Here is a 22,933-nt window from a genome sequence, read left to right as displayed (position 1 = left end):
CAATCTTTTGTCTAACAAAATGCTGATCAATCTCAATGTGCTTCGTGCGACAATGATGAATAGGGTTAAAAGAAATATTAATGGCACTTTGATTATCACATAAAAGCAGAGAGGAAGAGATGGGTTCATTCAACTCTTGAAGAAGATGCCGTACCCAAGTGACATCAGCTGTCCCTGCTGCCATTGCCCTGTACTCTGCCTCAGTGCTGGATTTAGCAATGGCCTTTTGTTTCTTACTACTCCAAGTGACAATATTTGGGCCAATGAAAACACAATATCCTGAAACCGACCTACGCTCATCAGGGTCCCCACCCCAATCTGCATCACAATATGTAAGTAAACGGTGTCCTGTAGTGAAGCTTTCATCTTTGTGATAGAGCAATCCATCTCCAATAGTCCCTTTCAGATATCTGAGAATACGCTTAATACATTCCATATGACAATCAGTGGGAGCATGCATAAACTGAGATGCTTGATTTACAGCATAAGCAATGTCAGTTCTTGTAAATGTAAGATATTGCAACATACCAACAATGCGGCGATATAAAGTGGGATCATGATATAATTGGCCTTCTTTTGCACTAAACTTATGATTTAAGACAGATGGGGTGCTGAGAGGTTTACAATTAATCATACCAGTGGTGTGAAGAATGTCAAGAGTATACTTGTGTTGACTTAGAGTGAGTCGATCATCTTGCCTATCGACTTCAACTCCCAAGAAGTATCGCAATGGGCCTAAGTCCTTCATCTTAAATTTGGCCATGAGTAAGGACTTGACCAAGGCAATATGTGCATCATCACTCCCAGTGATAATGATGTCATCAACATATATAAGAACCCAAGTAGTAACATGATCATTCTTATACATAAATAAAGAATGATCAAGTACACTCTTAGAAAAGCCATGCTGCTGAATTTCCATGGAGAAACTCTCAAACCAAGACTGAGATGCCTGCTTTAAACCATAAAGAGACCTTCTCAATTTACAAACCCATGTAGCCGCATCATGTTCACTATATCCAGGAGGTTGCTCCATATACACCTCTTCCTTCAAGTCCCCATGTAGGAACGCATTCTTGACATCCAACTGGCTAAGAGACCAACCATGCTGAAGGTGCCAAAGTGAGGATCACACGAATGGTGTCAATTTTGACAACAGGGCTAAAAGTTTCCTCATAATCTTGCCCATATTGTTGTGTGAATCCGCGTGCAACAAGGCGAGCTTTATATCTTTCAATGCTACCATCTGGTTTACGCTTGATCTTGTAAACCCATTTGGAACCAACAACATTTCTATCAACAGGTCGAGGAACAATATCCCATGTATGACATTCATGAAGTGCTGCCATTTCTTCGTTCATAGCTTCAACCCAAGCTCGAGAATGGGCTGCCTGATGGAAAGTAGACGGCTCTTTCTCTTTGGCCACATTGGTTAGAAACAACTGAAAGTCAAGAGAAAAATTGTTGTAACTAACCCAACGATGGATAGGATGCCTTTCACGTGTGGATCGTCGAAGAGGGGGAGCCTCGTGAGATGGAGTTGGAGGGGCTCCTCGACGGGCATAAACCAAACCTGAAAACCGTGAAGGTGCATCCTGGATGATGGAGTTGTCTGCTTCAAACTGAATTGGTTCATCAACAACAGGATCTCTGATAGAGTCATATAGCAAAGTATCACAAAGCCATGGATCATAAGTAGTTTGCTCATATACCTGAGAAGTATCACAAGTGCTGAAATGGTCATCATCAAAAACAACATTTCTAGACACCTTAATCTTACCCAAAATAGGGTCATAACATCTATATCCTTTATACCCATCGGCATATCCCAGAAATCTGCACTGAACTGCTCTGTCCTGAAACTTGTTACGTAAAGAATGATCCACATGGACATAACAAATGCATCCGAAGGCATGCAAATCATCATAAGAAGGGTGAGAACCGTGAAGCAAATAATGAGGAGTCTGATCTCCTAATAATTCCATAGGCAACCTGTTAATGATATGCACTGCAGTGTGAAAGGCCTCAGTCCAAAGAGAGAAAGAAATATCAATATTGTGCATCATACTTAACACGGTTTCAACAATATGCCGATGCTTACGTTCTGCTACTCCATTCTGTTGTGGAGTGTAAGGACAAGAGGAGTTACGTGTGATGCCATGATCCTTTAAATATTCACTAAAATCATGAGATATGTATTCTCCACCACCATCACACTGGAAATAAGTGATATTTGAATTGAAAAGGTTCTGAACAAGAGCATGGAATTGTTTGAAAAGTTTGAACACTTCAGATTTAGATTTCATAAAGTAAATTCAAGTGTAACGAGTGAAAGAGTCAAGAAATAACACATAATAACGAGAGCCAGATAGAGATGAAACAGGAGTTGGGCCCCAAACATCAGAGTGAATAATTTCAAATGGCTTGGAAGCTCTTTTATTGATACTTTGAAAGGGAAGTACATGACTCTTGCAGACATTACAACTAGGACACTTATGATCTAATTTGACTTTGGGAATAAAACCCTGAGAAGACAATTTGTCAAGGAACCCTTGACTACAATGACCTAACCGACGATGCCAAGAAACTGGCTTATTACATTGCATAACAGAAGAAGACTGACTCAAATAAGCAGGAAAAGATGGAGTCACGGTAGATGACGTCTTCAAAGTCCCGGGGGCTGCTTCGAAGACGTACATGTTTCCGCGTCGTTCACCCTTAGCGAGCATCTTCTTGGTTCGAAGGTCCTTAAGACAAACAGAAGACGGAGTAAATTCCATGGATGAATTTGTTTCATCAACCAATTTAGAAACAGATAAAATGTTTTTCTCAATGGCAGGAGTGAGTAAGACACTTTTCAATGGTAGTGTAGATTGTGACAAAGAGAGAGATGCATTTCCAGTATGAGAAATAGGGTGGTGGGAACCATCTCCCGTGACAATAGTGCCAGTGCCAATATAAGGAACCATGTTGGAAAGTTTACCTGCATCAGAAGTAACATGTGCGGCTGCTCCAGAATCAATATACCAAACTCCATCATCATTCTGACGCAAATTCATGTTGTTAAATGCAGTCATCAGAATTTGTTGCACATCATGTGGCAACCCTGCACTCTGTCCCTGATCAGTACCCTGATGTGCTCGAAAGTTTCCCTGCGGCTGCCCCTGAAACTGTCTAACATTCATCTGTCCAGCTCTTGGTCCTGGCCTCCCTGCCTTGTTGCGATTCTGTGGGTTGTGCCAACAATCTGCTTTCACATGGCCACACTTGTTGCAATGGAAGCAAGTAGGGACACAGGTACCTCTAGTGGCAGGTGGAGCAGTAGGAGTAGGAAGGAGTCCTCCACGGCCCATATGAGCAGCAGGTGGACGAAATGAGGTAGACCCAGATGTAAACATGACAGGGTGAGGATCATCAATAAGCTGATCTTGAGTCAAACTAACTTCATACTGTAGGAGTTTGGCCTGTAAATCCTCAAAGCATGGAAGTGTAGAGGCAACCTGTAATGCAGTGCAAAACATACGATATTGGGGCCCAAGGCTTCCCAATACCTGCTGAACAACATCTCTGTCAGAAACAGGATATCCAATAGCGGCCAACTGATCAATGATAATTTTGATATCCCCTAGAAATTCAGTAATGGTCTTAGTTCCCTTTCGCATAGATTGGAACTGCCATTTCAGTTGAAGTGCACGTGATTCAGAAACCTGTGAATAAGAGTGAGCAAGATGGCTCCATAGTTCTGCAACAGTAAAATGGTCAGAGATAGTTTGTAATATACGATCAGATAACGTGGCAGTCAAATAGGCAACCACAGATTGGTCCTTCTGAAACCAAACATCATACGCAGGATTTGGAATAGCAATGCAACTCACCTTCCCATCATTACCAGTTACCTCTTGCGTAATAGTCATAGGTGGGGCGGGTGATCCCCCATCCAGATGCCCGGAAAGACCATGACTTCGGATAAACGGCAGAATTTGGCGTTTCCAAAGTAAGTAGTTATCATGAGTTAATTTGTGAGAAACAAGTTGAGAAAGAAATCCGGGGCTGATTTTAGAATCCATAAGGAAGAAGATCGAGGATGAATCAAACAGCACAACAGAAATTCGTAGGTTGAACGGACAGAACCGTACGGTTGTACGGACAGAACCGTACGGACAATGTACGGACAGAAATTTTTGAGTTTTGGAAATCACGATTTTTCAGTTAATCGTGCAGAATGTACGATTTATCAACTATATTGCAAGAAATAGATGAGAAATCACAAGAAGTTTGAGAAAAGAGGCACTTTTGGGAAATTAGGGTTCCCAAATTTGGGGAAAACAAAAATTAGGGTTGATAAAATTGGGGATAATAGAATATGTAAGAAGGAAAAGATGCACGATATGAGAAAATGAAAAAACGACGTCGAAATATAGTGATTCAACGGAGAAACAAGAGAGAAAAGATGGAAAGAACACTTTCCTTGAGAACGCCCAAAAACGCACGTCAAGATCCTTAGGGGCCTTCCAGATGATCGTGATTACCACGCCCTTGGCTCTGATACCATGTTAGAAATCAGATGTGGGAGTCACCTTACTATCGTAGCAAGAGATAGAGAGAGAGGTAAGAGGGAAGAGAGAGAAAATGTTGGGCGGCAATAGGGTCTTCTCCCTTTCCATTGATATTTATATGCTGTACAAGTGGTACAATACAAGACATGAAATATAAGTAAATTACAGTATGCCACCGCCAAGTAGCGCCTGGCGTGAATCCCGAGGTGGATCTCGGGTCACAAGTTGGACCCGAGATCCATTTACATATACATATTTAACAGGGAAGGCCATAGAGAATAAGGACTCTATTACATGATTTTTTTGAAAATACCGAAGAATGTTTTTTGCTATAATATTCAAAAATTTGAGTTGGAGTTGTGGTATAAGAGACTTGGTCACCCACATATAGCCAAAATCCAACATTTTCCAAATCTAGGAAAATTTTGTAACTCTAAATCATTTGATTGTAAAGATTGTATTCTTGGCAAAATGAAAAGATTACCATTTCAGAAGAGAACCTTTTTCTCTTCAAGACCACTTGAATTAGTACATTCGGATGTTTGGGGTCTTGCACCCGTGATTTCTAAAGGAGGATTTCCTTAGTATGTTATTTTTGTCGATAATTTTTTTCAACATACGTGGATTTACTTTCTTAAACATAAGTCTGAAGTATTTTCACACTTTCAAATTTTTCATAATATGGTCAAAAACAAGTTTCAAAATGATATTTCTATCTTTTGCACAGATTCACGAGGAGAGTTTTTATCTACTGATTTTAAAAATTATCTTAAATTACATGGCATCACACATCAAAAATCTTGCCCATGTACTCCTTAACAGAATGGGCTGGCTGAACGAAAACATCGCAACCACTAGGACATTATTAATTGCAAATCAAGTCCCGAAAGATTTTTGGGTAGAAGCTGCCTTAACCGCCACGTATCTCATTAATAGGATGTCATCCTCCTCTTTACAAAATATCACTCCCATTGAAAAACTTATGAAAGCCTCTTCAGACTACTCTAGACTAAGAATCTTTGGGTGCAAATGTTTCATATTTATCGACAAAAATGATAAACTTTCCCCTCGTGCGATTTTATGTGCTTTTCTAGGATATGCTGAAAATCAGAAAGGTTATAGATGTTTTGACTTCAAAAATAACATACTATATGTGTCTAGAAATGTTTCTTTTCTTGAAAAAAAGAGTTTCTTTGATTTTGAAAAACCAAAAGAAGTCACTGAGTATTCGTTTTTGTTAGATCTAATATCAACACCTGATGAATATGATATTGAGTGTAACTTTGATGATGATCGAAGAATTGTTGATTTTGATCATAATGTTGATGATGAAGAAGTTCATAGGGATACTAGTATTCAATATTTCAAGAGACAAGAGTCTAATCCTCCATGTGCACTTGAAAAGTATTCTAACATTCCAATTAGACGATCATCCCGAGTCTTGAGGCCTCAAAGAAAGTTTGTGTCATACGAGTCCTCACCTACGTATGGGGCAGTTATTGCATTAATTCACTCACATGAAGAACCATCAACATATTTTCAAGCAAGAAATGATATCAAATGGATAGAAGCTATGAAAGTTGAATTAGATGCACTAGAAAAGGCTTCTACATGGACTATTCAAGATCTTCTTCCAAGAAAGAAAACTATAGGATGTCGATGGGTCTATAAAATTAAAACCAAGCGTTATGGTACTCTCGAAAGATATAAAGCCCGATTAGTAGCCAAATGTTATGCTCAAGAATATGGCATTGATTATGAAGAAACATTTGCTCATGTAGCTCGTATGACAACTGTTAGAACCTTAGTTGCCTTAGCCTCTATTAAAAATGGTCCATTTTTCAAATAGATGTCAAAAATGTCTTTCTAAATGGAAACCTAGTTGAAGAAGTATACATGGAACCCCCTCTTGGTTTAAGTATTCCTAAAGATAAGGTCTTTCGTTTAGAAAAAAACCCTTTATGGTCTTAAACAAGCACCAAAAGCTTGGTATGATAGGTTTAGTCGTATTATGATCGATTTTGGTTTTCAATTCTGTTTAACTAACACTGCTTTGTTCGTTAAGAATTCTGATGCAGGAATCATTGTGCTTCTTCTTTATGTGGATGATATGATCATCACCGGAAGCGATAAACAGGGAGTTGAAACGATCAAAACACTTCTTAAATTTAGGCTTATTTAAGATATTTTTTAGGCATTGAAGTTGTTTATTCTCCTAGAGGATATTTATTATCTCAAACTAAATTTGCTTTTAATATTGTTTCCAGGTCTAGTATTACTGGTGATAAGAAAGTTGACACTCCAGAAGTGATAAATATTAAAATGAAGATTGATGATGGAGAACTCCTTGCAGATCCAACTCCTTACAGACAACTTATCTGGGCACTTTCCTATCTATCCATTATCATACCAGATATAGCACACGTTGTTCACACAGCAAGTCAATTTCAACATGCCCTCACTTCTGTTCATATGGGAGCAGTCATGCGTATTATCAGATACATCAAGTCCTCCCTTTCACGAGGACTTTTCTTATCCTCCTTATCTTCTCTTGATTTAATTGCATATACTGATGCTGATTGGGGAGGATATCTCAATAACAAACACTCAACCATTGATTTTTGTATTTTTTTAGGTGAATCGTTGATTTCGTGGAGGTGTAAAAAACAGGAGAAGGTATCTCTCTTATCCACCGAAGCTGTATACAGAGCCATGTCAACCACGACCATGAAAGTAGTTTGGCTCTGACGACTGCTTGCTGATATGGGAGCTGAAGCAACAAAAGTTTCACAGATGTGTTGTGACAACAAAAATGCGATCTACATTGTCAGTAACTGAACATTTCACGAACGCACCAAACATATCGAAATGGATTGTTACTACGTCAGAGAGGAATATCTACACGGGACAATTGATCTGCCATATGTTATTTCAGAATATCAGTTATCAGACTTCTTTACAAAGCCTTTTGCTGCTCCCCAATTCCACTTTTTCTTAGACAAACTTTCGCTCATTGTACCCTTAGTTTGAGGGGGAGTGTTAAAATGTAAAATTGTAAATATATATAATAATATTATTATATTATTATATATATAAATAAAATATTTTTTCTTTTCCTTTTTTTGTAATTTTATGTTTTTCTTTTAGTCGTCTAGTTCAGTTTGAACTAGACTGACTTTGCTAGTCAAGTCTCAGTCCAGACTTGACTAGCAATAGAGTTGTTGGACACACTCCAACGGCTCTATTTAGAGCTGTTGGACTGTGTCCAACGACTCTATTGAGTCCCCTCTCCCTGCAGTGTATATATAGGGGTTCAGCCCCTCTTGTAATGCATTCCCAAAGCTTCTTAAGCATTTAGGTGTTTTCATATCAATAAAGATTATTTTATTTCCTATTTGTTTCCTATTATACCCTTTTTAAGGGTTATGATTTAGTGTCTTTCTAGACACTTTCTTTGTGAATCTAAGTTCGTGATTTGAAGATCCTCATTTCATTTCAGCCTTCTGTTGCATATGCTTGGTTTTTTATTCTACTTCAAATTCTGAATGATAATGAGTTCATGGAAGCTAAGCTATGTTATAGAGACTTGGGTTTTTCTGTGTTCAGTCATATGGAGATAGATGTTATGGTTGGTAATGTTCAGCCAACTTTTGCAATCAGTGGCAAAGTAGATGAAAGCTTTTCTGTCATGTATTTTTGTTCATATATTTCCAAGGATGGTGTGAATAAGTATTGTTAATTGACCTTTCCTGTTTTATTGAACGTCTTGGTCATATGCTTTACATGCAATGTTCATTTGTGTTAGTGGCTCCATTGGACCATTATCTAAGACTAAACAGGTATGATTAGATTTCACAAATACGATGCATCAGGACACTCAGTAGCTTTTGTTTATTCAAATGTTAAAGATCAATGTGTGACAGTTATTAAATTCAGATTTTTTTACCATTTATTGGACTGACTGGAGGTTTACCAACAATAGGTTTGGGCTCACATTGCATTAGTGAACTGAATGAAATGCCTTGGAGGTTTAGATATCATCCACATCAATTTGCTTTAGGTGAGATCTGATTCAGATCCAATGATAAAATACACCATTGTAGCATTCTTAATGCTATCCAGTCTATAAGAATGTTGCAATTTAGGTGCTATTCTTAACAATCATGACTACAGCTGCAGTTGATTATAAATTCTAATTGCAAGCAAATCCTCTATCAATTGTGCACCATTGTAGCATTCTTAATGTTATCCAGTCTATAAGAATGTTGCAATTTAGGTGCTCTTCTTAACAATCATGACTACAGCTGCAGTTGATTATAAATTCTAATTGCAAGCAAATCCTCTATCAATTGTGCACCATATTATTGGTGTGTGACTGCAGATAGGGGGTGTGAAAGTATGATATCCATGCTCTATTTTTTTTCCGGATTTCACCAAAGGCTTGTCCGTTGATTACTTCTAGTTTTTCATAAATTGCAGATGGTTCTCCGAGTTGGTGGTTTTTGGTGAAGATATTTGAAGGTGTAGAACTGAATGATACTGCTACAAGGCGGCTACTAGAGCCATCTGCTACTGTAAGAATTTCTAATTTTTTTGTTCTCTCTTTAAACCCTTTTAATTGTTTGGGATAGCCAAAGTTCGGAACCCTTCTACTTTCAACTCAACCTACGTAACAGCATGTGAATTTAAAACTTTGAATTTGAAATTTATTTTCAGAGGTCTAAAATAGTAAAAGTAAACAACAAGGTTTCTGGATAACATGGAGGAAGTCAAAATAAGCAAATTTATTTTTTGCAAAGACAGGTGCCTTTAAGTTGCATGTCAAATTACTAGTCAGCAGAATGCATCTTTTTAGGGTGACACTGAAAAAGAAAACAATATATTTTGCTCTATGTTAAATCAAAATGATGCGATAGAATTGAGCAGATGTAGGTTCTAAACACTTAAAAAAATTGTTTATAGGTGTTTTGATTAATATAAACTTACTGGTATATTTTATAGAGCTTAGTTAGTGCGAAACATGCATTAGATGGAGGTGCCTTTCATGTTTATATGTGCTTTAGGGATTAAATATCAGTGGGCTGATATTGCATTAAAACTTGATGATAAATCAAATTTTTGGTTAAATTGATTTGATCCAAACTATGATTTTTAATAAATTAGCAATGATAAACACATCTAAAAGTTTAGATTAAGCAAAAAATCATGGAACGGTGTTTTTTTGAAGTGTGGTGCATTTAAGAGATACAAATGTTCTAGAAGTGTTTGGTACATTTAAGAGAAAAAAACTGTTTAGGAGCTACTGATCTTTCCATCTTTGGTTGTCAGGTTAATGCAGACTCTCATGGGTTACCAGTTTTGCCGTTTTCTAATCACCACTCTGACTGCCATTTTGTGATATAATTCCGGGCAACAATACTCCCCGGCGCCCTAATATTGCTGGGAACTTCTCCTGCGTACCACCAGACAAGACTTGCTGGGAACTTGAAAAGCTGTTTGTTTCATCATGGCTGTCAGTCTATGTTGAAAGTCTGCTTAAGCTGAACGTTCCCGAAAATCTGCGTTTGAGGACCACATCTTCTTCAGGTTTTCTTTTGAACGACAGAGTGGAACTCACAAGGAATTCTTTTGCATAGCCTGTAAGATTTATGTTTAATATTGTTAGGTGCCCATGTAACAGGTTGTGGTCTTGGACCAACTGAATCATCCTTGTTAGTTCTGTAAATTGTCTCTTCCTGGTTTTGTATTATGATATTTAGAGTAAAATGCGAACTGAAATTTCTCATAGCGCTTACTGGTTGTGTTGGCTTAATGGATTTCACACAACGCAGAAACTGATGTTCAATGTAATGTCCAAACTCAAACCCTGCTAATTAAAGAAAAACCTCTTTTGGTGGTTTCCCATACAGAAATAACAAGTTGCAGAACTCTCTTTGAACCTTATGAAGACATTGAAGCCTCTTATAAGGTTTTGAATAAGTTCAAAAATTACCATCCGCAGCTCCATCAGTGATACTGCAATGAAGGTACGCCTCCTTAAGAGGATAATGTATCAAGCTGAGCAACCAATAATTTAAACTTGGGTACAAAGAAATTTGTTTGAACATATCTACGAAGACAAGTATTCGAACCCGAGGGACATGAGAACCAAACCATGTCACTGGTGCCCATCACACAGAAACAGCAGATACTTTCAAATCCAAGTTCCCAAGGTTTGAGTCACCCAAATTTAACCTTTAGATGCAGCTTAGAAATAGCCATGCTGATAATAATAAATTTAGGATGGGAATGGACAATGGTCGTTGGAGTTAGCAAGTGACAGTGCTGTCAGAAAGGCAATTGGGGAGCAGGAGAGCAGAATCTGAAAACTCGACAGATCACCTTGGTTGGTTCAAAAGGCTAAGTTTTTTTACCCACCCACCCAGCTCCCACAGAGGAACAATTCTGTTTCCTCCACTAATGAACCTTCTTCATATCTTGCACAGAAACAGCATGCATGAAACATGTGAACATGCACGAAGGCAGAACTAGTGCTGGCATGTGACCGCCAGTTTAAAGAGTAAATGCCCAACACCTAAGACTTAAATGCGGCAGGCTGGACCGCACCACCATGTGGCTCTGCCAGTCCGTAGTTGCTCTTACACCACACCCTAGCATCACATCGTCCCACATGTAGGAATAGCAGATGAAACGAACAAATTTGAAAAAGCACCCCAATGACAAAAAATATAACACACATTTATTAACCAAGGGAAATTCATTCAAAGCATTTGGCAGAAAAGTAACAAATTTATATGTGCAAAATGAGGGCTGCAAAGAAAAAATATTAGGAGGATGCGGTGAACAATCAGAGATCCTCTCAGAAATACGTACATGTTTCTTTTACATACCTAAAACTCGAAAAAAACAAGCACCAACAAACACCATTATACAAAGCCCCATATTCATCACAAAAAGAAAGTGAGGGGAGAAGTGGAGAAAATTTGTCCAACTACACCTGTATACAATGCCCTAGTCCAAAATCTTTTCTATGTACCAACTAGATTACACTGAAGTGGATAACCTATTTACCCAACTAGACGCCAAAAAAAGAGGAAATGGGAAAGGAAAACCAAAGATGAGACAGAATAATAACTCAAAAGGGGCTATGGAGACAAGTGGATGGATGTACTCAGGAATGCAGGCATGAATACATGCTCATACATCCCAAAGGTCCACTCCCTACCCACACTCAAAAGAATACATTTTAGCAAACTAATGAAGAAAGACCAAGAGTCAAATCACGGAACTCATCCACCACCTCTGCAATGCCACTTTCTTCTTTAATCTCTCCTGTTCTGCGTTGCCACTAACATGGTGGCAATACCTCTGTCGTTAGGTTCAGCCAAGGCCCAGAAAAACTGCTGCTTTTTAGTTGTATATCTTTACTGGTTTTTCAAAAGTGTGTCGCACCTGCACAAAATAATAAGTTCCACAAAAATTCATATGGCAGATTGAATTAGGCATGACTACCAACACCCAGACAAACGGATGCTTTTTAGTTGTATATCTTTACTGATTTTTCAAAAGTGTGTCGCACCCGCACAAAATAATAAGTTCCACAAAAATTCATATGGCAGATTGAATTAGGCATGACTACCAACACTAGTGAAGCAGATGAACGTTAAACCACAATGTTTACCCACTCAGTAATGTGCAGCTATTAGAAAACCAACAGTAAATATCACTCAAGCATTTCTTCTTCACCATCAGCAAAAGAAGAAAAAGGGAGAAACGATCACCTGTTTTCAGCTGTCACAAAGATATGTGGATAGGACACATGATGCAGGTTTGACTAGCAAGTTCTAATTTTTTTTAAAAATAGGAAAGAGTACATGGAAAGTTTTTTAAATTTTTTAATCAATAAAATTTTTTTTTGATATTTTACTATTTAAAAATGTGATAGAAGCACTAAAATTTATTAAAATATATTAAATACTATCCGTATGTGCCCATGTCCGAATCAGTGTGTCTGGTTGTGACCAAGAACACAGACTGAAATGGCATGTCCCTGTGATAGGTTTCCAGCAATCTGCTGCCATAACTTGGTCCCCAGATGTCACAAGAATAGAGGTAATTATTGACTGACACATCTGCCCAAGATTAACTAGGATACTGCAACTAGACATATTGAAGTATTGACACAACTACTAGGTTTGATCTACCAGCCCAAACCCATGACACCTAGAAAAGAAATCAGACGACAAATCTCCTTAGGTGGATTCCCAAGTCAAATGGCAAGTCTTCTGCAACAACTTTACAAGTTCAGCTCCAGAGCTTTTAGATACCACAAGAAAACACAACCAGAACAAAACAAATTGCCAAGGGACTAACCTGATTGGCAGTATAGGCCCTTTTCGGGGCAGTGTCCGAGTGCTCCAATCCAAGGTACTGTTCCCACGCACCATAAACATCTCTTCTCTGCCAAATACAAACCAAAGTAACACAAGTGTGCTAAACACACACACACACACATGTATGTATATATATATATATATAGAGAGAGAGAGAGAGAGAGAGATGAATTGACACCTGAAAACGACTTGAGACTACATCACCATCCTGAAGATATTCAGGCCGACCCAGCGACATGAAAGCAAACTTCCACTGAAAACCCAAGCAAATAGTCAATACATCTGAATAACACGAGAGCCAAATCTAGCAGTTACTGGACATACAAACAGTTCAGTAAAATGAGGCAAGTGGAGCAAAGATACCTTCCTGAACTCTTCATCAGGAACCTGTAACTTTTTCTGAATCCGTAATTTAACTTCTGCCAGAGTCTCACCTTCATGTATAACCAAGAAAAAGGGTTCTCCAAAATTTTGAACCTGCTGTTAAGCCACCCAAGGGAGAACCACGTCAAAGGTGCAATACAAGAAGATACAACATTAACATGCATGAAGGTTGCATCAAAGTCCATTGCATGTCATACCATTTGATTTTGTGATGCATCATCCTTTGTGAAATGATACACATGGATCAGACGGTCATGAGGCCCAAGATTTTTCTCTTCTTCCGGAATCTGTGCAAATAAAGAAGCTTTGGATTCAATTATTTCAAGCTCCAATGTATCCAAGAAATCCTTTGACAGCTTATTCAAATATTGTAATGCATGTCTAAAGAGCAGCTACGCATTTTATATCCAGTCTAAACCGCTTGATGAAAAAAGTGAACTACTTAAGCAAATGCCTACCTCCTCTGCACGTAATGTCCAATATTGGTCATTGATATTCTCAATCTTCTCATTCAACGGGAAGATCTGCACCAATGAGACATAATCCTCAGGATGATTAATTAAATCAAAGTGCAGTTTATCTAGCTAAAAAAAACTAAGCAATTACAATCTTAGAAAAAAGAAACAAGCCAAGCCACACCTTGTAGATCTTGTGATAGAAAACCTCAAGCAATCTGAGCTCATCATTTGGATTAGACAATTCAACCTGTTCAATATTGGATGAGTACAAGTGCAAAGACATCTTCAACAATTGCAAGAATGTTGACAACACTCCTACAGTCCTACAAGGTGATATAACCAAGAGTACTATTAAAGCCTCACATAATTCCCTGTTGGAGATAAAGAGGGTGTTTGTGTGTCAGTGTTGCAGAAGATGCCACAGGAACCAATCATCCACTTCCCAACACCCCCACCCCACAGCAAGGGGAGGGGGGGGTCTCTCTTTCCTTGCAGAAAGAGCCCCCCGGCATTTGGCTTGCAGCTGTGCAGTCCGTGGAAACTCATGGATTGCCACATGTTTCCACGGAAGCCTGCACACAAACACACCCAAAAGATATGGCAGAAGAACCAAAAGGTGTCTTGCACAGGTCCTTCCTGACTTCACAAAGGAAGAGTTAAATCTAAAAGCACGACTAGGATTGCAGACATTACCTTCAACTTCAGGTCATTAATAACGTCACCCACTGTGCTCTGTTTGGGTAATCTTATACTATGAATGACCACCTGAAAATGAAAACTCCCAAGGTTCAAGAAGATCATTTTAGGAAAAACAGGGCAGGACAAAACCAGCTTACTCACTTCATCCTTTGTGGAGTGATGGAATGCAACTTTCAGAGTCTTTAAGCCTTGCAATTCTGGAAGTGGAATGTCCAACACTTCATAATATAGTATATCAGATGTCTGACACACCAAAAAGAACAAAAGATTCAGTCAATCAGAAAAGAAAACTGGAGTGAGACTTGTCAAAGGAGCGACCAACAACCTGGTTGTAGTGAACAAGCATGTCGGACAGATGCTCCACACCTCTGTACTTAATAGGCTGTGGTTTAGGTTGCTGGGAGTAACAGTTATGAGATGTAAGCCTGATTTTTGATGGCTCTTGCAAACCAATATGCCTGGCAACTCTTTCAACAACATCATCATATGTGTGCAACTTTGACCTGTGAAACCAATATAAAAGGGAGTAAATAAGCATAGATTATATTAACATTAACACGTAAACAACACTACCAGCCATACAAACATCCATAATGATACATACAGTTCTAGACAGAAATCGTCCTCCTTTGGTCTATCAAGAGAACGAAAATGGACCACCTGAAAAAGTGAAGATTTGAAGTGGGCATGAGACAATAGTTAAATTCATGCACAAGAAGGCTGGAGAAAACAATTAAAAAAAAATACATATTCCCCTAGCCAACAATAAAAGGATGTAGAAGGTAACAGATATTACTATTGTTTATCACATAAATCAAAACACAGAAACCAACTGAGCATCTAGTCAACTCCATGGCTAATGTACCAGACCAAGAGAACCTGGGTAAAAAAGACATAAATGTAAACATATATGGACTTTTTTCAACCAAATTGCAGCTTTGTGCAGGTCACTAGATGTTAAATACAATGACCCATATGCAGGTCATGGGTTGTGACCAGAAGTAGAGAAGCCATTAAAACAGTCCTAACACGAAGCATGGATATTTGCCAGTATCAACTTTCAAGGCCCGTCCACTAAATATGATGGAGAAGATTTAGTCATACTTTTTCACACCCCCACTCATAGACCCTTTGCATCCTGAAGAAACATCGAACTAGATTTGGCAGTACACACTGCTGTGCAAAAATGGGCTTTCTCCTAAATCCTGTGGGTAACTGGTGGGTTATTGCTAAGCCAGAAGATGGAAGCCTGATGGGTGCCAAAGGGGCCAAACTCCTATTTTCAGTGATAAGATCAACACCTGAACAATTTGAGACCAAAAATATCACTGGAAAACATATCCCCGGCATCTGATAAGACTGGCAAATATATTTGCCACAAAGGGGACACAATAACCAAGGCCTGTTTAGGATCTACATGCTCATGTCACATGACGACAACCATGAAGCATGGATAAGTGGGCATGAAAGAATCTCAGCTTGGAAGTATCTCAAATATGTCTAACAAATATAGGCAAAGATTCCAGTTAGTACCCAAATCAGTTACCAACTAAGAACCTAAGAACCTCGTCGATAGGTAAATAGAAACACTTCTTGAATGAAGAAAAGCAATGTCGGCCATAATACTGAATATATGTGTAATACATTTGAGTTAAACAATATATTGATGCTATGTAAACAGGGTAATTAGCAGTCATATATGGTGCCCAGTGCTAACTAAATATGAATTATCTGTAGAAGCAAACTATTGTACAGCCTCAACATTTTTATTATTTACAGCATAAAATCCATAATTTCAAGAACTCACTTAAGTATACCTGTCGATTATGAACATACTCCAGAAAGGAGGGCACATCTGGGTATCGGCAATGGTCATCAGCATCAATAAGAGGAGCTTTCTGGTAACAGATGATGTCCCCATCTTCAAGCTACAAAAACAGAGGATCAAGATGGCATTCCCTCTCATATATATAAATATAACTATATATATCATGTCCTATACCTGGCTAGCTCGAAAAGTGATTCTCTTGTCAATATGTTCACACATAACAGTAGGCTCAAACTTAATCTCCTATACATTGAAGAAGCAAAGAAACATGAACCATTGTTAAACCATAAAACCCCATGCATGATATTTCAGCAATCAAATAGACAGTCAGTATGATACACACTAGAATTGTATTAATATGCTTGATACTGACCTCATACAACTCAATTTCTTCATTTGGTGGAAAACCAGCCATTTCATTCAATCTGGTTAAGAATTCTACTGGCTTACCTCCTGCTTTCACAAAAAGCCTTCCTACATATCTGAGAATTCAAAGAGGAAAACAAACACGGTCAAAAGATAACTTAAGAAGAGCAATTTTGGAAAAGAAAGACAAGCATATACCGTAGCTCTTCCTTTTCAGGATCATAAAGCTTGAAAAAAAGAAGGATGTCTTCTTTTGTCTTGTCAGGAGGAGGATGAGGATGACCATCCTGGATCAAAGAGATAATGAATTCCTAGCAGCAGATGCATGAAACCCCACAACCATATTTACCACAAGAGAATCAAGGAGAGATGGTCAATTCCAAACATTACTAAAGACAGACAAGAATCAAGGAAATAGCCCTGAAAATTAGTGGCAGAACTGCTTTAGCAAGGTGATTACCGATCCAAAGTCAATCTCCAAGAACAACTTAAGCTCTGCATTATGAGCTTTATTGGAGACCTCCCTTAACTGGCCAACCTACAAAATGACAACAAAAAATTACCTCAAGAAAAATATTCTCAGGCTTGCCTTAGAACACACACACACACACATATATATATATATATATATATATATATATATATATATATATATATATATATATATATATATATATATATATATATATATATATATATATATATTATAATGTTAGTTGCACCTCTGCACCAATGTGACATGGCTCTAAAGTGTCTCAGTTCAAACTGGATATGAAAGGCTAACTATAAAATTAAAAACAACTTTTCATGTTCTGAGCCCGTTCTTGTAGAAGAGAAATTGGTCCTAAAGCAAACATCAATTTTCAACCGTGCTTGAAGAAGAGCAAAAAACACTTTATGAAAATGAACCTCTGTATAAAGTTATTCTAAAGAAATAGAACCATAAAGAAAAAGAATGTTTGCCTTCAAAGCCAAAATTGCACCACTGAATCAGAAGTTACCATTGAAAAGTCATAGATACAACTACATATTTAGGCATGGATGCTCTAAATAGTAGGAATTGAAGACAATAGCATAGGGTTCAACACCAAAATTCAAGTGGATAAAGTATCTACCGATTGAAGTTCCTCTTGTTGGGTCAAAGGCCTGTTAGGCCGATATGTATGGTTTTGACGCTTAGCCCATAGCCAGAAACGTTGATATTGCACCGGTATCCCAAACTCCTTGGCTACCTCTTCCTGTAACACAGATAAATAGTTGAGCAACCACACAACACAAAGAAACAGAGACCAGAATTATTTCCTTCATATATCTGAATCAACACAGAATCAACAATACAGACAATAAGACTACAGTTAAACTACATTAAACTGAAAAAGCAACTGAAACTCTGTAGGTTACATGTAACAAAAGAAAAGACAGCTAACAACAAGGAAAAGCACACGATGCTTAAGAAAAGTTGGTTGATTATCTGAAAGTCTGAGCATAGTTACCAGAAGCGCCCTTAGGGATGGGGAAGCGCAGTTCCGAAGCGGGAAGCGCCACGCTTCCCTTGAAGAGGGGCACCATGGGGAAACCCGCTTCCCATGTAATGGAAAGTGTGCCTTCACTCACTTCTCAAGTCACTTCCCCTTCATTTCCCTATTGTTTCCTCTTCGTTTTTTGCTCGGTTCTCCCTTGTTTTTTATTTTTCATTCTAATATATATAATTGTTGTTTGCTTTCCACTCGCTTCCCCCTCATTTTCTTCATGTTTCCTTTTTTGCTCCTCACATGCTTCCATAATCGCTTCCAAAACGAATCCTGCTTCACTAACACTTGTTTCCCCGCTTCTAGCATCTATTTTGCTTCCTGGTAACTATGGTCCAGGGCAGCCATAAAGATAGTTGCAACTATTGGCAGCAAGTATTTGCACCAATATTTTAAGTATCATACCATATCGTACGATGCATATCGTTACTATAGGCAAAAGCGATACACGTGTGTATCGTATGTACCATACGATACAACCCTTTATCGCATTGTATCGTACGATGCAGTAATACACTTTCGGTGCACTTTAAGAAGGGATGAAACTTGTTTTTTATTTTTCGAGTTTTAAAGACTTTTTGAGGGCCGACTTCCTCATTTGTGTAGAGGCCATTAGAAGGGTATTCACGCACCATAAGAGTCATGAGAGCGATTTGGGGGCCGATCCATGCGCAAGGGAGAGGGATTTTACGGTTTGCTTAAGAGTGCAATTCCACCATTTTTCACTCAAAGAAGTGGGCTAAGTTAAAAAAACTCTATTATGAGTAAAATTACAAAGTTACCCCAAAAATTAGGAATTTATATCAAGGTAGAAATTAGGCTCCACACTCAAATAAAGATGTCATCAAATTATCTAGGCCTAGCTAGCCTGTCATGTCATGTCCCTTTCCCTAACCAACCAACTTACACAGAGAAAGACACACCTTAAAAATTCCTCCCCTTTCCCGAACAAACCTATCCAAAGCTTGACTAGCATTACTACTTTCTATATAAAGAAATCGCCAGTTTTTTCCCGCCAATAGAATGGGGCACTCAAGTAATGAATAGAAACCGATTGAAAATCAAGTGAAACTATTGTCATAATATTTTTGTTTATTTAATATGAAAATATGAGTCTTGTGGCATGTTCTTAATTGCAAGATATTTAATATTTTGCATTGTTCTTGTGAGATAGTTGATGTTTGATGATGTCTTATGCATCTCATTCACATAAATGCTTCATATGTGATTTTATGGTTGTATTTTGTGCAATTCATCATTGTTTAATGTGTTCATTGTGTTATGAATTTTTTAAAATTTCTGCTAATTTTTTTTATTCTTCATGATTTTTTTAGATTTAAAAATATATATATTAAAAAATTGTGATTTTTTATGATATGCATCTTATTTTGGGCTCAACCGATACGGTACTTATAACCTTGGTTATCAATATAGAACATATGAATCATGTACGTGCAAGTGTTCTCCTATAGGTAGAAACACCATCGGCCCATGGATTCACTGAATGCAGTGAAAAAACAATGTCAACCTTAGTAACTCCCAAATGCAAGGGCATCCCTGCCTACAAAATAACCAGGATGAGCCAAACGCTACATTAATTTAAAATAGGAAACTTGAGCAGCACATCACAGTAAGAATAAAAAAACTTATGCAACAACACTTGCTGTTTTTTGTTAACCAAAAGAGTATATGCTCTCTGAAATTATCCACACGTGCACATACCTGACACCAAAAATTTGAGCTAGGGAAATTAATAGCTATAATATGTTATGCATGAATTGGTTAATGCCTGTCAAACTGTTGAGACATCAAGGAACAGCATAACTGTTTTCAGCAATACCAGATGAAACAACAACAGTTCTAATGATATATTTTCAGGAATAAGATTGTAAAACAAAAAGAGATCATGCATCAGACACAAAATAGATATCAGTCTGAAACTTACATCCAGGCTTCCTCTTTAAATGTAAGCTCCGTGCAATCATCTTAGTCAATCAATATTCAATAGGTTAAAACCCCTTACTGTTTTCCTTATTTTCATTCTTATGACCAAAGGCATCCACTTACCAAATTATACATCGTTGAGAAAGGTAAAGGAACAAAAACATAAAACAAACAGGTGAGTTTCTAACAATATCCATTCAGGCATAAGAAAATTTCGTCTTACAACATCCTCATCAACCGTTGAGTCTTGATCTAAAATAAAGTAAATTCTATCCATTTAGAGAAGATGTGCAGAACATTTCTCCACAACACATCCAGCATACAGCCTCCCTCTAAACAGGTAAACAGTTTTTAAGCTTGGCCAACCACAAAACACAAAAAGTACTTGGTTCACTCCCATAAGCTATATCATGGGCATGACAAGCTTCTGCATCTACATCACGAACATGATCTTATCAAATGCAATGTCCTCAGCGGGCACCTGGCAGGTTTTACCATAGCTTTCACACATAGATATACTGCTAGACAGCATATGGATTTGATTTAATATTAAACAATCTTTTTTTTTAATGCTATGGACCGAAGGGACCTTAAAACTGCATCAACCAAGTTTGGTTGAATAAATCAAATAAGAAACACAAGGGATAACTATAAAATCATTGGAAGGTATGCACGATAGCGTCTATTCATCCTACTTCTAGAAGATTCCAAATTGTATCATTTGTAATAATTCTACAGCTGTATGGTGGACTCATACCCATATCCTACGTTGTGCCCTTTAAGAATCCCTAATCTCGACAAAAGTACCTTCACCAACAGACTTCATTACTTCCAGCAGAAACAGGATTATAGGAAGACCGAGGATTAGAGTTTCAAGAGCAGAACATAATCATTAAGGCATTGTCTATATTCAACATTCTTTTTTGCTGCTTTACACCAGCCTTGCATGAGTTTTATATTAAAGAAACTAACTTGAAAGGTAAAAAAGATCCAATGTTCTATGCTTGTTAGAAACTAACTCCAACTATATCTATAAAACCCTAGCAGATACATGATGTGAGAAAAAGAAATAGGCCAAAGTACATTAACAAGTTCTAACAGGGCAATAACAGATTCAATTACATGCATAAAAAAATCCTCTGATAATCATACCATGGCAGTAAAATTTTGTTGCATAACACTCGAGTTGATAAAGTGATGGGACACTAAAGAATGAATCAACAAAAAAATGCATCAATTTAGTGCAAAATAAATTAAGTTTCATGAACATTTTTATGCAGACAAGTTTTCTGTGCACCCTCGAAGGAATGGTCGATACTACATTAGACAACAAAGAAGATTGCATGAACTAAAGCAAAATTGGCATTATCTCATAAACAATTTCATGAAGATAATACTTCATCCAATGAATGCTTCAAGTCATTTTCATGAAGAGTTGGAACGTATTGAACAGGTAGGCCTGGCCTGTTATAAACTTGTTTAGAGTTACTACAGACCAGAGTTATCGGAAACGCACATGTACCAGGGGAAGTGTGCTTCCCCGAGACGTGCTTCGGAAGCGCGAAACGCGGCGCTTCCGAAACGCATGGGGAAGCACACGTAAAATAGAAGAAGTGTGTCCCCTTTAAAGGGAAACTCATCCCCCCTTTAAAGGGAAACGCGTCCCCCTTTAAAGGGAGACACATTTATGAAATATCTATTTTGCCCTTTTTAAAAACGAATTTAACACGTGAAAAACAAGAAACTAAAATAAAATATTTTTCTGAATAAGGGCAAAATGGACATTTAAAAAAATAGTGAAAACATAAAAAACGAAAGCTTAGGTCTCTCTCTCTCTCTCTCTCTCTCTCTCTCTCTCTCTCTCATTTTCGACCACCGAGGATCGGCGACCTCCTCCGTTGACATCCGACGACCGAAGGCCTCCTCGAGCGACGTTGGCAATGTCTCTGTTCAGGTATGCTCTCCACTCTCATCCACTGACATCTGACGACCTCTCTCTTTCGATTCGCTCTCCTCTCTCATCCACTAACGTTCGGATGAGTCTGAGACTATGCGTTTCTGAAATCCATTGACGTCCGACGACCAACTTTTCTTGGTTGTTCTGGATGTGGGTGAACACACGATAATTTTTTATTTCTTTAAACCAATTCTGATGTCCTCTTCCTCTTTTTTCTTAAGTCTGTCTGAATGTCTCCCATTCAGATTTTTGCAATCTGTCAAAAAGTGGAATCAGTGAGCGCAGTTACCCTAGGGTGAGTGACTTTAGACTCGAATAGGGGTTATCACCGCCTTGTATAGGAATCGTTGTATCACTCCGAGTACACCCCTGTGATACGGGCGGAACACTGATTGTCTTTGCTGATTCGGGTATCAATTTTTTGATTTGGGGTTTAGATGAACATAAAAAGATCTAATTTTTGTTAAGGACTTTTGCTGAGATTTTAATTCTGTTTAAATTAGATGTGTTGGTTTAAATGTTGATCTGCTTGTTTCTTGTACTAGGTTCACGTATAATCAAGATTGTTTCTGTTTGAAATAAATTGATTGGCGTTATAGATTTTTAATATGCATCCTTCTAAAATGGGTTCACGCTGATTGTAGTTAAATCGATTGATCGATGCTTATGTGTATAAGTCTGATGTTTATTACGGACAGGTTTTCAAGAATCATATATATAACCTTATGGGTTTTATACACAGATTTTGTTATATGCATTGAGTCTTGGACTCTTGGTTGATTCATGTACTGATTCGTTAAATTTGATTTGATGGGCATT

At 37.9% G+C, this 22,933-nt stretch overlaps 1 protein-coding gene and 1 long non-coding RNA gene across 5 annotated transcripts in view; one reads left to right on the top strand and one right to left on the bottom strand.

Annotated features, from left to right (window-relative positions):
• Positions 1-9,035: 9,035 nt before the first annotated feature.
• On the top strand, positions 9,036-10,468 carry LOC149827593 (uncharacterized). The gene is made up of 2 exons (XR_016434926.1): positions 9,036-9,077; positions 9,885-10,468. It is a non-coding gene; the product is annotated as an uncharacterized LOC149827593 (long non-coding RNA).
• A 923-nt stretch (positions 10,469-11,391) lies between these two features.
• Positions 11,392-22,933, bottom strand: part of LOC149827592 (ubiquitin C-terminal hydrolase 12-like) — a 36,057-nt gene continuing 24,515 nt past the window's right edge. The window contains exons 16-32 of one of the 4 annotated variants that reach the window (XM_090019515.1): positions 17,800-17,922; positions 17,145-17,222; positions 16,883-16,971; positions 16,692-16,800; positions 16,493-16,561; positions 16,308-16,418; positions 15,095-15,150; positions 14,816-14,993; positions 14,632-14,733; positions 14,485-14,556; positions 13,973-14,038; positions 13,792-13,857; positions 13,531-13,620; positions 13,313-13,429; positions 13,128-13,202; positions 12,930-13,016; positions 11,392-12,008 (exon numbers count right to left, since the gene is read on the bottom strand). In XM_090019515.1, the coding sequence (XP_089875641.1) occupies positions 11,967-12,008; positions 12,930-13,016; positions 13,128-13,202; positions 13,313-13,429; positions 13,531-13,620; positions 13,792-13,857; positions 13,973-14,038; positions 14,485-14,556; positions 14,632-14,733; positions 14,816-14,993; positions 15,095-15,150; positions 16,308-16,418; positions 16,493-16,561; positions 16,692-16,800; positions 16,883-16,971; positions 17,145-17,222; positions 17,800-17,922 (1,530 nt within the window). In that variant the 3' untranslated portion in view covers positions 11,392-11,966. Of the gene's footprint in view, positions 12,009-12,403; positions 13,017-13,127; positions 13,203-13,312; positions 13,430-13,530; positions 13,621-13,791; positions 13,858-13,972; positions 14,039-14,484; positions 14,557-14,631; positions 14,734-14,815; positions 14,994-15,094; positions 15,151-16,307; positions 16,419-16,492; positions 16,562-16,691; positions 16,801-16,882; positions 16,972-17,144; positions 17,223-17,799; positions 17,923-22,933 lie in introns of those variants that run through there. The other 3 variants (XM_090019516.1, XM_090019513.1, XM_090019514.1) reach the window with 3 other exon arrangements.

This window comes from Nuphar pumila, chromosome 10 (genome assembly GCF_984573655.1).
Source record: "Nuphar pumila chromosome 10, dmNupPumi1.hap1.1, whole genome shotgun sequence".
NCBI lineage: Eukaryota > Viridiplantae > Streptophyta > Magnoliopsida > Nymphaeales > Nymphaeaceae > Nuphar > Nuphar pumila.
Note: the sequence above shows the minus strand (reverse complement) of the source record. Positions and strands in the feature narration are given on the sequence as shown.